The sequence below is a fragment of the Melospiza melodia genome, chromosome 6, assembly GCF_035770615.1.
Source record: "Melospiza melodia melodia isolate bMelMel2 chromosome 6, bMelMel2.pri, whole genome shotgun sequence".
Lineage (NCBI taxonomy): Eukaryota > Metazoa > Chordata > Aves > Passeriformes > Passerellidae > Melospiza > Melospiza melodia.
In genome coordinates, this window is record NC_086199.1 from 2873777 (window position 1) to 2888805 (window position 15029).

At 46.6% G+C, this 15029-nt stretch overlaps 1 protein-coding gene across 2 annotated transcripts in view; it reads right to left on the reverse strand.

Annotated features, from left to right (window-relative positions):
* Positions 1-6778: 6778 nt before the first annotated feature.
* Positions 6779-15029, reverse strand: part of DDHD1 (DDHD domain containing 1) — a 68892-nt gene continuing 60641 nt past the window's right edge. For both annotated transcript variants that reach the window (XM_063159646.1, XM_063159645.1), the window contains 3 exons: positions 13108-13360; positions 9949-10128; positions 6779-7863 (listed from right to left, as the gene is read on the reverse strand). In XM_063159646.1, the coding sequence (XP_063015716.1) occupies positions 7682-7863; positions 9949-10128; positions 13108-13360 (615 nt within the window). In that variant the 3' untranslated portion in view covers positions 6779-7681. The remainder of the gene's footprint in view (positions 7864-9948; positions 10129-13107; positions 13361-15029) is intronic.

Sequence of the window (15029 nt, forward strand, 5' to 3'; positions counted from 1 at the left end):
GAACCCAAGCAGGCCAAGAATGCCATCAGGATTATGAAGGAGAGCTAGAAACTGGCCAAATGTTTGCTGCAAAATCCATATGACTCTGCTCTCCTTTGGGGATGCATTGCAGGGCTCAGGGCTGCAGATTTCCCAGGCATTCCCAGGCTGAGGCCGCTCAGGATTGAAATTCACTGCAGGAAGAAGCAGTGGAACCTCAACTTTTAATTTTTTTTTTTTTTTTTTTTTTTTCCTTGTGGCTGCAGATGTCAGAGCTGTAACTCTGAGGGAGCCCCAGCACTTGGGAAGGGAAGTGAACAATCCCTAGAAAGCAGCCTGGGGATGCTGGGTGGGAGCTGCCACATCAGTGCCTGGGTTTGGGTGGCTCTGGGACAGGAATCAGCTGCTCCTGAAAATGGGCTCGAGATGGTGCAGCAGGGCTGGGACAGGCTCAGAATCAGGGAATTGTTTAGGCTGGAAAACCCCTCCAAGGTCCAGTGCAACCACTGTCCCTGTCCCCAAGTGCCACATCCTCACAGCTTTTAAATCCCTCCAGGGACAGGAGCTCCTCCACTGCCCTGGGCAGCTGTGCCAGGGCTGGACAAACCTTTCCATGGAGAAATTTTCCCCAATATCCAATCCAAACCTCCCCTGGTGCAACTTGAGGCTGTTTCCTCTTGTGCTGTCGCTGTTCCCTGGGGCAGAGCCCAGCAGCTCCCTGGACACAGATGGTGCTGTGGGCTCTGGGAGATCCCATCCGAGCACACAGGACATGCAGAACTCTGGAAGAGTTAAATCCCAGCAGGACAAGCCTTGGGACAGCCACGATTTGGGTGAGTTCAGATGCGCTCAGGGTGAGTAGAATAACTGAAGAATAATTGGGGGGGACAAAGGTTGATGGTTTTGAACAAAAAGAGAGCGGTTTAAATTAAATATTGAGATTTTTCCCTGGGAGGGTGAAACCACAGGGTGCCCAGAGCAGCCGTGGCTGCCCCTGGATCCCTGGCAGTGCCCAGGGCCAGGCTGGACAGGGCTGGGATGACCCTGGGACAGTGAAGGCATCCCTGCCATGGCAGGGGTGGCACTGGATGGAATTTAAGGCCCTTCCAAGCCAAACCTTGCAGGGATTCAGTGAGTGAGAGGGTGCTGTGGGCAGAGCCGAGCTCTGGCTGGGAGCATCAAGCTCTGACATGTGCTGCACACGTGCTGCGCTGGCTGATCCCCATCGGGCTGATCCCCATCTGGCTGCTCCCCGGGCTGCCAAACTTCTCCTTGATTTAATCTGCTCCTCTCCTGCCTGGGCTGCCTCCCCTCCTCCCTCCCCGGGCAGATGTGGTGTCTCCGAGGCCAAGGTGGATCCGTGACGGCGCTGCAGGGAACGTTTCTGCCCTCTTCCCTTTCCTGCAGCCACCACAAAGCAGCCTCACCTCCGTGCCCAGCTCCTGCTGGTGTTTAGTACCTCGGTTTTGTACCAAAATAACCCCCCACACGCTCAGCTGCATGCGAGGAGGGGCAGCCTGGAAGGCAGAAAGGAGAATTTGCCAAGAGACTGAACCATCCCATCTGAAGGGGCTTTGGAAACACAAAATGTTCACTCTCAGTGTGAGCCCTCCCTGCAGAGCACGCAGGGCCACGTCCCAGATCCTCTTCCAACAGGATCTCACCTTGGCCAGAGCACAGAGCCCAGAAGCTGTGAAGCTATTTGGGAAAATGCTGCTGGGATGTGGTGGGGAGATTGCTGGAACAAAGGGCTGTAAGGAAAATGGAATCACAGAATTGTTTGGGTTGGAAGGGACCCTAAAAACCATCCAGTGTCACCCCTGCCATGGCAGGGACACCTTCCACCATCCCAGGCTGCTCCAATCCCCATCCAGCCTGGCCTTGGGCACTGCCAGGGATCCAGGGGCAGCCACAGCTGCTCTGGGCACCCTGTGCCAGGGCCTGCCCACCCTCCCAGCCAATAATTCCTTCCCAATATCCAATCTGAATCTCTCCTCTTTTAGTTTGAAACCCTTCCCCTTTGTCCTAGAAAGTGGAGTTTGTTTTGGAAGTGCTCTGTCCCTCTTTGCAAATTACTCTAACCTAAATTTCCATACTGAAAGTGCTTCTAGCAAAGCTGAAAGTACATCAAAGTTATTTTTAAACTTCAGTACTGGTCACTTAAAAAGTAATTAGGGATGTGAACGTTTCTGACAAATGCTGCATCCTGGAAAGTCATCAGAGCAGGACATTGGCACTATAAGGCTCAAAGTATGGATGTTCCTCATTTGGACTTTCAGCTCAGCACAGCAGGAGTGGGATGGAAAGGTGGGAAGATAAAACATCTGTGCATGTTTTGGCTCTTCTCATCTTTCAGAGGGGTTTTTTTGCCATTTTGCATTTCCAACAGGAAACCCCTGTCCTGAGAGCAGGGGGGGCTGTTCCTGCCCAGCTGGGCTCACAGAGACAGAGGGCAGGGATGGGGGCAGCCCTGCTCCAAACCACAGGAGGAGCTTTAGTTTGGATTTTGGGGAGAAATCCTCAGCTGGGAGGGTGTGAGGCCCTGGCACAGGGTGCCAGAGCAGCTGTGGCTGCCCCTGGATCCCTGGCAGTGCCCAAGGCCCGGCTGGATGGGATTGGAGCAGCCTGGGATGGTGGAAGGTGTCCCTGCCGTGGCAGGGGTGGAATGAGATGGGGTTTAAGGTCCCTTCCCACCCAAACCATTCTGGGATTCTCTGGCAGCAGCACAATCTCATTTTTAGCTTTGGGAAGGTGTGAGAGACACCAGCAGGTGAGAGAGACCCCAGATCCCAGCTCAGCAGGGCTGCTCTCCTTTCCCTCCTGCCATGGCTTTGGTTTCCAGCCAGCCTGATCTTGGCAGGCACAGCAACAGCAACAGAAAACCAGAATGGAGCAGTGAAATGGGGAGACAGAGCTGCCCCTTGAGAGCACAGCCTGGGACTGGCCTGAGATGAGAACCTGACTGGAAGAGCCATAAAATGAGCAAGAACAAACTGGATGTGGGGTCCTTGGAGCTAGAGAAGTTTGGACTTCCCCTCTCCCATCCCAGCCCCACTGGGGGCTGGAATCAAATCAACTTTAAGGTCCCCTCCCAAACCATTCTGGGAATTCTCTGTCCGTGCCCACAATCAGTGAGGCCCCAGAGAATGGGCAGCAAGAGCTGCTATTTTATTTAGGAAACAAAGGGAGGAGTTAATCCGTGGCAGATGCTCACAGAACCACCAAATGAAGCCCCTCTCTTTTTGGATAAATCATCAAGGATTTCCAAACCACCAGAGATGGCTCCTTTTTGCTCCTTTTTGCAGGGAGATTCTCACTCCCGAAGGGGAAGGAGTGGCCAAGGTTTGCTGGAGAGCTGCAGAGGGAGAGAGGGGAAAATTGGCTGGAATTTGCTTCCCTGTGGCAGCAAAGGGAGCACTGACCCCCAGGGTGACCTGAAACTTTTCCAGGTATTCCTCTCCCTGCTTTGGGACTTCTCTTGGAAGAGGAGAAGCGTTGACACACACTCAGAGCCGCGCTGGCAGCGCTGGAGCTTCTGCAAAGGCACGCAGGGAAACACAAAACTCTGGATTTCTGTGGCAAAGTGGGGCTCAAATGGGTCCCCAGGGAGGCAGGAGAAACACGAGGAGCAAGGAGGCAGCCCTGGGAGAGCCCAGCCCTGGCTCAAGTGCCAGAATTCATGGACAAGGACAGAAAGTGCTTTGTCAGGGCTGGGGCTGAGCTGGGAGCAGCAAACGGAGCGGCACAAACGCAGAGAGGGAACATTGCAAAGCCATCCTGGCAGTGAGCACATCCAGAGGGGATGCAGAGCTTTCAGCAGAACTCCTGGGGATCACAACAGCAGGATTTGCCTCTTGGGGGTCAAAGGGGTTCCAAGATTTCCCCTAAAAGTCTTGAGGCTGCTCAGACAAGCACGAAACAAATGGTGATTCCAGCAGGAATGAAATCCCAGCACTGCAGAACAGGTTGGAGTGCAGTGGGGAAGAGACAAAAGCCCCCAAAAAAAGAGGGAGCAAAAAGCCAAACCAAGAGAAATGGTGGAATTTTTTTTTTTCTTTTGGAGGAAAATTATTATTAAATACAGCTCAAACTGGGCCTTGGTGTGTAAAAGCTTTCTGATGGTGACTGAGGATGTTTGGCAGAGCCTGGGGAGGTGACCCTGCACAGGTCAATCACCTGCAGTCCCAATTCGGCAGAAAAAGGATTTGTGGAAGCAGAAATCTCATCTCCAAGCTAATAACAGAAAAACGGGGAATGAGGAATTCCAAATAAACTCACCTGGCAGAGGGCACACAAATATACATTAACTAACTCAGTGCAAACCGTTGACACAGTGATTCATGAACTCAGCTTGGAAAATAAAAATCAATTCCCAACAATTCAGACACAGCAGAGTCAGCTCAAGAGCCAAGCATGTGGGAAAGGAGCACCAGGAGAGCAGGAAAGCAGGAAAAACAGGTGGCAAAATAGAAATGTGGGAATGTGAAATATGGTTCAGCTCAGCCTGATAATATTAATTAGGAAAGGAGATAAAATAATTGAAGTTGGCCAGCCAGACTGTCCATGGTGAAATAAAGCAAAGGGTGTCTGAGTGCAGAGACTCTGGCACTGGAGCAGGGAGGGAGTGAATGCAAATGGAGAGGAAGCTGCAGCAGAACCAGGACAGAATAATTAGGAGCAAAGGGACAGAATGAAGAAAAAGAATAAAACTCATGCTCATTATCTGCAAAAAATGACCTTGTAGCAAAACCATTGTAAGCAACAAAGTTGGACAAAGACCTCAAGGCCAAGTTTGGAAAACAGGTCGGTATCAGGCAGAGGACTGACAGCAGTGAGGAACATTCTCTTATCTTGGTTTCTCAAGAAAAACCACCAGTCAACACAGCTTGGAAAGCTCAGCATCGTCCTTGCAGAGGAAAACAAGTCAGTAATTGGCAGCCAGGACATTCCAGCTCCACAGTGTGACACAGAGCATCTGAGCAGGGAGTTTGGAGCAGCAGACGTGACCCCGCCTGAATTCTGTGCTGCACCACAATGAAATGGGGCAAACCCTTCCAGCACCTTCAGCACCTGCTCTGCAACCAGGATTTCACCTCTGCAGCAGCAGGAGGGGTGGTTTTGGAGGACTAAAAAGATGAAAGGCTGTTTAACATCTCTGCATACACTTCAGAATGAGTCCCCACTGATTCTTTCAAGGTGTGTTTCATATTCGGAATTTAGCTCGGGAGATTAGCTGGTGGTCCAGGAAGTTGCTAATTAGGGCAGAATCACAAATGAACACACCCATGAACTCAGGAACAGCACAAAGGGGTGATCAGGTGTTGGATCTGACTGCCCCTTCTCCTCCCAGCAGTGAGATTCACCCCTCAGCTCTGCCTTCCCCCTGATTTTCCAAGGGGCACGCAGCACCTCCAAGTCGGATCTCCTCCCTTATATGGAGAGCAGGCAGCAAGTCCCAGCACGTCCTGAGGCCAGGGGAACAGCTATTCCATAAATCTGAAACATGTCCTGGGCTACAGCAGGCTTTCCACAGACCACAAGAATTGCAGGAATTAACCCCTTTTGTTTACAGCCCTTAAAAAGGGATCCAGGGTGGATCCAGCGGTGGAAAGGGAGAAGGCAGCAGCACCACAGCCCAGCTCAGAGCCCTGAAACACCAACCATGCACATTTGGAAACATTTTGCACGGTCTAAATATAAAAGGAGATTCTCCTTTTTGTGTTTAAGTTGTCCTCATTAGGAGGAGTTGATTAAACAACTTATCTGGAGGGGCCAGTCCTGTAAACACGAGGCTGTTTGCTGGAGCAGAGGCTTCCTCCTCTCAGGGGGTTATTTTCCTTTCCTGGGATTGCTCATCCACCAGGGTAAACAGGTCAGGCAGGAGAGCTCCAATTCTCTGAGGCCAGATGGGATTTTTCACAGATCCACACTGAAGCAAGGTCCTTTCCACCAGCTGAATGTTGGATATTCACTGCAGTGCTGTTTGTGTCATTTTCCCATTCCCCTCCACTCCTCCCTTCCCTTTCTCTTTGCTTTTCCCCCCTTCAGAATTATCCCCAAATCCCTAACTCCAGCAGAGAATCCAAACTCCCAATTCCTTCCTGGAAGGAGCAGCCCAAATAAACAGAATTTGGGAGAAGAGCCACCCTCTCCCCCCAGGCAGGGAACTCTGGGCTTTCCACAGCTCCAGCCACTGTTCTGGGCTGGTGCTGCCACATCTGCTCACACTGAGAACACAACCATTCACTCACCAACACCACAGCCCGGGATTTTTGCTATTTTACAATATTTTGCTTTTTTACAATATTTTGCTATTTTACAATATTTTGCTGTTTTACAGTATTTTGCTGTTTTACAATATTTTGCTGTTTTAACTCAAGTTCAGGCTCTGCAGCTCCCACATGTGCCATCCAGATCATAAAAACCTCAGGCAGAGGCAGCTCTGAGGGCAAATATCCAACACCAGAGCCTTGCTCTAAAATCTCAGCAATGACCCTCTGGTGTTTTATTTGGAGATCATTCCCTTTCATCCCAACACTTCCCTCTTGACTTCTGAATTAGTTTCAGATACAAACTTAATCTAAATGTTGGTATTCTCAGGCCTCACCAAGTTTATTTTATGGCGCCTCCCTCCCCCTGCACATAAATATACACATCCATATGTTTTCATACAAACACACACATGTATGGATTTAATTATGGTAAACAAAGGACAGCTGGGTCCTCTGCAAACCAATCTCACTTTTGGAACCTGAAAAAGCAAAGGCACTTACCTCTGAGAAGAAGGTGACTGATCTCATTTGTGTGAAACCACAAATATTTATTTTTAATGAAAAAATACTTAAAGTGTGCCACAGTGTCCATATATTCATTTGAATAGTAGTACAAAGATATGTATTTCTGAGAAAAAGTCTTAACACTGTAGAAAATAAATGTGGTTCTTAAATTATGTCAAAAGAAATCAGTAAAAAAGTAATGTTTTATACACTGGAATAAAATGAAACGATTAGAGAGAATAATAAATTATAATTACAGTATTTCAAATATTTGCCTCATGCTTTTTTTTTTCTTTTTTTTTTCTGTTCAGCATTAATTTCTAAATGTGTCACATAGGATAGGACCTCAGAAGCCAGCAGTCAGAATGGGCTTCCAATGTGGGAATAATTGGATGTGGAGCTGAATAAAGTCCTGGAAAAATGACACCACTGCTTGTAATTCACAGGTACATAAAACATCAGCACATGGCAGGTTTAGGTTTGTACTGAACATGTATTTTTTTTTTTTTGTTAATGGAAATCAATTTAAGTTTGGTTTGTTGTTGGTTTTTTTTTTTTTTGTTTTGTTTTGTTTTTTTAACCCACTAATTTTTTAAAATATTTTAATGAACTAAACAGCAATTATGGTCATTAACAAGGATGTCACCCAAGCACAACTGCTCATGGGATGCTACAATGCTGTCTTGGCTCTTTGTACAGCCCATGTTGACAGGAATTTGGAACCCTTTCAGGTCTAATTCAGCACTGCAAAACGTTGAAAACTATAAAGTGCTTTGAAATACAAATAACCTCTCCTCTTTAGAAATAGGAAAACCCCCCCAAACATGCACTTAAACCTGAAACCTCCACGCCACAGGTCCTGCAGCCAAACATCTGCTTTGTGCCGTTGGTTTTTCAAGTTTCCTCTCCCGTCCTCAGTCCAAAATTCAGAGAGTGTCTAAATTGGATTTGTCAGTCTCTTCTTGGTCCTGCTTGTACATGAAGGTGAGCAGGAAGAGGGCAATATCCAGAGATGACCAGTAAGCAGTGTGGGAGGTGACTGCAGACCAGTATCTGCTCTCCACCAGACCTTCCCTGAGCTCAAAGTCGATCCTGTGCTCCAGTTCCACTGGGAAAGGGACAGGAAAAGGAACAAGAGGGATGTCAGAGCTGCACAAACAACCGGGGTGTTTCAGGTTCTGATTCTGGACAAATACACACTCAACATCTCTGTGTTTACATTTCACAGGGCACTCAACAAAACCAAGATTTAATAATGTAGAAATACATTTTAATGCACCTCCTGCATTTAGCACAAACCTAAGAGAGTTTAAAAAAAAAAAAAAAAAAAAGCAAAAAAAAAAAAAAAACAAAAAAACAACTATTCTTGCTCTTAGACATCTTTTCTGAATGATTCTGTGATTCTCAACTTGGGAAAAGACAGGTTTTTTTTTCAAGCAGCTGTTTTCCTTATAGTAACTCTATAAATATATTTATTTATACTTGTTATGATAACTACAGAGAGATATCCAGCAAATGCTGAGGCCCCACTAGGAAACTTTTGGAAATAAATGGATTTCTTGCATTTTTAGTGTCTACACAAGGAGACTACACCCACTACTACAAGCCCTTCCTGCAAAGTCATCCCTCCACAGCTCTGCCCTTTTAATATCCTGATTATTCCAAGCATATTTCAGCAGCTACCCTTTTATTTCAATGGCTGCTTTGATTAATGCCACATTCAATGCAATTACCGCTGCATTTGAACTGGGCCAACGTGAACCTATTGCTAAGGCACTTCAGAAATAAAATAAAATAAAAATTACAAAAAACCTAAAAGCCAAAGGCCCAGACTGAGTGGAAAACGCAGCCATTTCTCAAAGGCAGTGTGAAGGGATTTGGATTCTCGGCTGGAGGAGCACGGGCAGGGGAGCATGGCACGGGCACACACGGCCCAGACCCCCCTGATTCCCCAGAGCTGCTCCCCACAAACTCTGCAGCAGGCACAGGGAGCCAGAGCCTCGGGGCAGCAGCAGACAAGCAGCAGAGCCATTTCCAAGCAGGAGAGTTTATCCACACAAACCCCAGTGGCTGGGCAGGAAGGGCCATCGGAGAGGCCCTCACGGGAGCTTGGGCGGGAGCCAAAGCCCAGCAGAGCCCTCTGAGGGCAGGGCTTGGTGGGGATTGCATCATCGAGCTCCCAGCCCTGCTCCACGCTCTCCTTCTATGGAGCAGGGATGGCTTTCCAGCAGGGAGGGATGTGGGATCCGTGCAGGAAGCTCTCAGCGTGCCAGCCCCCCTGAAACGACCCCCTTGGCAGCTCTGCCGTGTTCCCTGTGCTGCTCCTCTGCTTCCCTCACGTCTCACCCCAAGCTTCCTGCCCTCACACACTGACTCAGACAGGTTTTCTGTTGCAATTCGTATGAACAGACAGCAATCCACCATGTGAATGCTGTCACAGGACACTTGTGACTCCCTCAATTGCAAAAAAATCCCCTGGGTGTCCTGCAGCAGTGCCGAGGGGGAGCTCAGAAATAAATCCAAGGATGGATTTCCTGAGGGGAAGGACCTATGCTTTTCAAAAAGCCCAGCTGCTAAAATTGCACTTTCTGTCCTGAGCAGTTCAGATCAGGACAAGGGCAGCTTCTGTTTCCAGTCATATGTGTCCTAAAATCCAGATTGCTTCAGAATGGGAAATAAAAGGGGGAATTGGGAGTTTAGGTGAAAAAAAAAAAAGGGTTTAAAATGTCAGAGGGCAGGGTTAGATTAGAAACTGGGGAGAAATTCCTGGCTGGGGGAGTGGGCAGGCCCTGGCACAGGGTGCCCAGAGCAGCTGTGGCTGCCCCTGGATCCCTGGCAGTGCCCAAGGCCAGGCTGGACAGGGCTGACCTGAGACAGTGGAAGGTGTCCCTGCCATGGGAGAGGTGGAATGGGATGAACTTTAAAGTCCCTTCCAATCCAACCCAGGAACAGATTGACAAAATCCCAAAATGCTTTGGGTTGGAAAGGACTTTAAAAATCATCTTATTCCACCCCTGCCATGGCCAGGGACACCTTCCACTGTCCCAGGCTGCTCCAAGCCCTGTCCAAGCCGGCCTTAATATTCAACATTTATTATTTTATGGCAAACCCACAACAGCAAACTGCATTTATGGCATTTCCAGCCCCCACCCCACTCTTGTTTCCCTGGACCCACAGGGTGGGCACCCCTCACCTGTGGGTTCGAGGAATCCCGAGCTGCTGTGGGGCAGAGGTGGGGTCCCAACAGTCGTGGCCTTCTTCTCATCCCCCTCAGGGCCATCTTTTCCTGTCTCCAGGGTCTGGGGGGTGGCACTGGACCTGCCAAACCTGGAGAAGAGCATCCCACCGAGGCCCTTGCCGATGCTCGCGGCTCCTGCATCCAGCACAGAGGGGAAAAAACAACCAAGATGCATCAATCAAACTGCAAATTAATCAAAGCCCCTGCAAATTAAAGTCACTGCAGCACCCCTTAATAAGAGCTGAGGGATGGGAAACACTCCTGCTGCTTTCCCAGGGTGGGAACATCTGACTGGAGTGGGCTCTGTTCATCCCCAAACTCATCTCATTACAGCAAAAGCTGTAATTTGGAAGCTGTGTTTAGGGGGAAAAAGAGAAGCATGAAACACATCTGCAGAGAGAAATCTGACACTTTGAAGGATGTGTTGTGATTCCTCTTTCATAAATTCTAAGATAAGACAAAAATGCTTTCTAACAACGTTGGTGCCTTCTGCACTTAAAAATCCCAACAGCACATTTAAGACATCTCTCTTATTGTTATTATATTATTTATTATTTATTATATTCTTATTATTTCTCTTAGGTCCACCGCTGAAACAGACCTTTAAAAATGTTACATCATCCTTTAAAAGGACTATTTGGGTAGCTCAGGAAGAGGGATATGAAAGTTAAGAGTAGTTTTGTCCTGTTTTATCCCTACTCTGCTGCCACCTCATGGACAAGACATTCAAGTCACTATAGAAAGCCCCCAAAAAGGCACTCTGCTCTGAAATACCACATATCTCTACTTCAGGAAAAACTGCTTTTATATTCTTATTTGATTGGGAAGACTCCTGGCACTAGGATTCTCCCAAATCCCACACAGGGAGCTGAAGAAAAGCCTTGAGTCAACAAAAACTGCAAGTGCCACGATCAAATATAAGCTCCAGTGAAGGGAATTTAAGCTCACTTAAACCAGGGCTTATTTTGAGTCAGAAAGCCAGAAAGGAGCAGACTTTATATGAAACCAGCCTGAATTTCCTATTGTAGAATCATGAGTTAAAGGTAACTGTATTGGGTTACATGGTGTGATTTTTCTGCTATTGGCTAATAGCAGAAAATGGAATCAGAAGACAAGCTTTAATTTAATTTTTTTTCCATGAAGCAGAGTGGAAATTGTTAAATCACCAGGATGTTACTTCAATGAGACAGACAAAAATAAGGCAGCAATAGCATGAACTAAATAATCTCCCCCAAGCTATGACTCCAATGGACATTAACTGGTTTTTATTTCAAAGTAAATGTCAGCTGGGATTAAACCAAGTCAGAAGCTCTGGGTGCTGAGAATTTCAGACTTTCTGTGCTGCCAGGCTCTGACCCCCAGGAGAACACTGCACTGACCTGAGGCCCTGGAGAAGCTTCCAGAATGGAATTATAGCACTGGGATTGTGGTTGTGGGGTTTGGATAGAAGTGTGTGATATCACAGGGTGAGAAACTTGGAGTTTGGGGTTTTAGAACAGTAATAGATATAAAGCAAGATGGAAGTTTTAGCGTTGGAGGCTGCTCCTTCTTTGCCTTCTCCATAGGTTTGGGTGGTTTTGTGTAATTGGACAGAAAATTCCGCACTGCAGACTGATCGAGTGGTTGGTTATTGGGTTAAAAGTGAAAAAAAGTTCAGCTGTCATTTCTTAATTGGACAGTTTATCCTTAAAAGACCTCATATAGAAAGACAGTTTGCCATTCTGCAGCTTGTTAGTAGGATGCTGCAGAACTTACCACTTGTAACACAGATAAGAAATACCAAACATCCAAGCCTGAACATGAAATACCATCCCAAGCCCCTTCAATCCTGACATCAACAGAGGCAGAAAAAGAAGCTGAGAACCAGCAACTACCCAGAATGCTGCCTCTCCCCTCCCAACCCAGGGAGAGAGGGAACATGACCTGTTGGAGCTCTAGATACTGAGAATTTCAGACTTTCTGTGCTGCCAGGCTCTGACCCCCAAGAGAACACTGCACTGACCTGAGGCTGTGGAGAAGCTTCCAAAATTGATTGATAGCACTGGGATTATGGGTGTGTAGTTTGATTAGAAGTGTGTGGTATCACAAGGAGAGTTTGGGGTTTTAGAACAGTAATATATATGGAGGAAGATGGATGGCCCATCCTCTTCACCTTCTTCTCCATGAGTTTGGGTGGTTTTGTGTAACTGAACAGAAAAGTCGGCAATGCAGACCGATCGTGTGATAGTGATTGGGTTAAAAGTGAAAATAACTCAGGTGTCATTTCTTAATGGGATAGTTTAGCCTTAAAACACCTTGTATAGAAAGACAGCCATTTTGTAGCTTATTAGGATGCTGCAGAACTCACCACTTGTAACACAGATAAGAAATAACAAATATCCAAGCCTGAATGCGAAATTCCATCCCAAGCCCCTTCAACCCCGACCTCAGCAGAGGCAGAAAAAGAAGCTGAGAACCAGCAACTACCCAAAGTGCTGCCTCTCCCCTTCCAACCCAGGGAGAGAGGGAACATGACCTGTTGGAGCTCTAGATACTGAGAATTTCAGACTTTCTGTGCTGCCAGGCTCTGACCCCCAAGAGAACACTGCATTGACCTGAGGCCGTGGAGAAGCTTCCAAAATTGCTTGATAGCACTGGGATTATGGGTGTGTAGTTTGATTAGCAGTGTGTGATATCACAAGGAGAGCTTGGGGTTTTAGAACAGTAATATATATGGAGGAAGATGGATGGCCCATCCTCTTCACCTTCTTCTCCATGAGTTTGGGTGGTTTTGTGTAACTGAACAGAAAAGTCGGCAATGCAGACCGATCGTGTGATTAGTGATTGGGTTAAAAGTGAAAATAACTCAGGTGTCATTTCTTAATGGGATAGTTTAGCCTTAAAACACCTTGTATAGAAAGACAGCCATTTTGTAGCTTATTAGGATGCTGCAGAACTCACCACTTGTAACACAGATAAGAAATAACAAATATCCAAGCCTGAATGCGAAATTCCATCCCAAGCCCCTTCAACCCCAGCCTCAGCAGAGGCAGAAAAAGAAGCTGAGAACCAGCAGCTACCCAAAGTGCTGCCTCTCCCCTGCCAGCCCAGAAGGACAGAGGGCACGCTCCTTACCCAGGATGCTGGCTTTGCCAATGTTGGTGATGGACTCGCCGTAGTGGCGCCGCACCATGACCGGCGACGTGGTGGGGCTGGGCGCCGCCGAGGCGCTCTCGCTCTCCGGGGCTGAGGTAGCTTCTTTGCTGGGGTTGAGGAAACTTGGCTTCATGTGCTCGTAGGGGAGGGGGTTGGCCGTGTTGTACCAGTGGATCTGCACGGGTGAGATGTTGCTGTAGTGTTTCAGGATTAAGGGTTCTAATCTGTAGGCCTGGAAAGGGAATTCGCAGTGAAGATCAGTCCTGGGAGGACAGACTGGGAAAAAAAAAATCAGTTTTCCTTCCCATCCAGAGCTCCCTCCAACCTCAAATCCAGAATACCTCTCCTAAACAATGCCTAGGAGGTGACACAGTGGTGAGGTTACAGCGTGATTCACTTTTAGTTTCACTATCACTGCCATATTCTCTGGAAAAATCCCTTCCCCAGGATTTCTCTCCTGGGAAGCCGAGAAGCCTCAGAGAAAAATGAAAACAATAATTATCTGATTTGCTTCTGCTGTGTTTTGCTGCTTTGGAATGTGTTTGGACATTGTTTATCAACAGGTGCATGTTTGATTGGTTTCATGTGAATGGTTTTAACTTAATGACCAATCACAGCCAGCTGTGTCAGGACTCTGGAAGGAGTCACGAGTTTTCATTATCATTCTTTGTAGCCTTTTGTCTATATCCTTTCTCTCTTCTTTAATGTATTTGAGTATAGCATTCTTTAACATAACATGAGATCACAAAATAATAAATTAGCCTTCTAAGAACATGGAGCCAGATTCATCAATTTCCTTCCCTCAGTGGGGACCCCAGAAACCACCACAGTTTCACAGCCTGGAAGATTTATCAGCTGCACAGCTGCCTGTGAGCTCACTTTTGCACATCTCTGCAACACCTGCATTACAACACTTGTACTACAGGTTGTACTTACAACCTGTGTGTTACCAACACACAGGTTCCTAACAGATGGTTTCACTGAGAGAACAAACTTCATGTGAAATTAAGCTGATTCTAACACAATAAACAGGAATTGGCTATGTAAACATTTTGTTTGATGGCTCTTTGTTGATCCCTGTGCAAACCATGAGTTATGTTTATTTAAAAACTATTTTCCTATTGATTATTTATTTATCTTTGTCCACTTAGATGTACAAAAGCATCTTGCATTTCTTTCTTTTAAAACTAAGTGAAGTTACTATTTGCAGAGTGGAACCAATTGTCCCTGATAATCCAGGAAAATTCTGGAGTAGCTGGAGCTGAACATGACCGTGTTTGGACTGAAGTCTGAAGATATTTAAATTCAGCTACTTTAAATAGGAAAGAATCCCCAAATTGCTGTTGTAGATGAAATTCCCAATCCAATTTGCATCAGAGCAGTTACCAAGGGGATGCAGATCAAAGGTCCAGTAACTGATTTGGTAACAGCCAGCACTGGCTGCTGTGGAATAAGGAAAAGGCAAAGCTACACCAATAATCCTCTCCCAAATACTATCAACAAACTTTTCTTTGTAGGATCCTTTGGGGGGAAAAAAAAAAACAGTCTTTGCTTTTCTATATTATCTTGTAAACTGCTTGTGAAGCCTTTTTAAACAGCAAAAATATGTATTTTAATGGAAGGCAGGAAGTTAAACACAAAATCCTTGTCTGAAAAAGGATTATTTCTTTGGGAAAAAAAAAATCAGAATAATCCCAAATCTTACGCTTATTACTATGAAAAGAGAAGCAAAATATATGTTATTTATGGCAATTACTTGTAGGAAATGTAATTCTACAGTTCCAAACCCCAAGCCATTGTATAACAACCATGAACAAATAATCCTCTGCTGGAACACGCTCGTGTTGAGTCACACACTTTGAAGATCCCACGTTATCCCAGAGCTTAAAACCAGGCGAGGC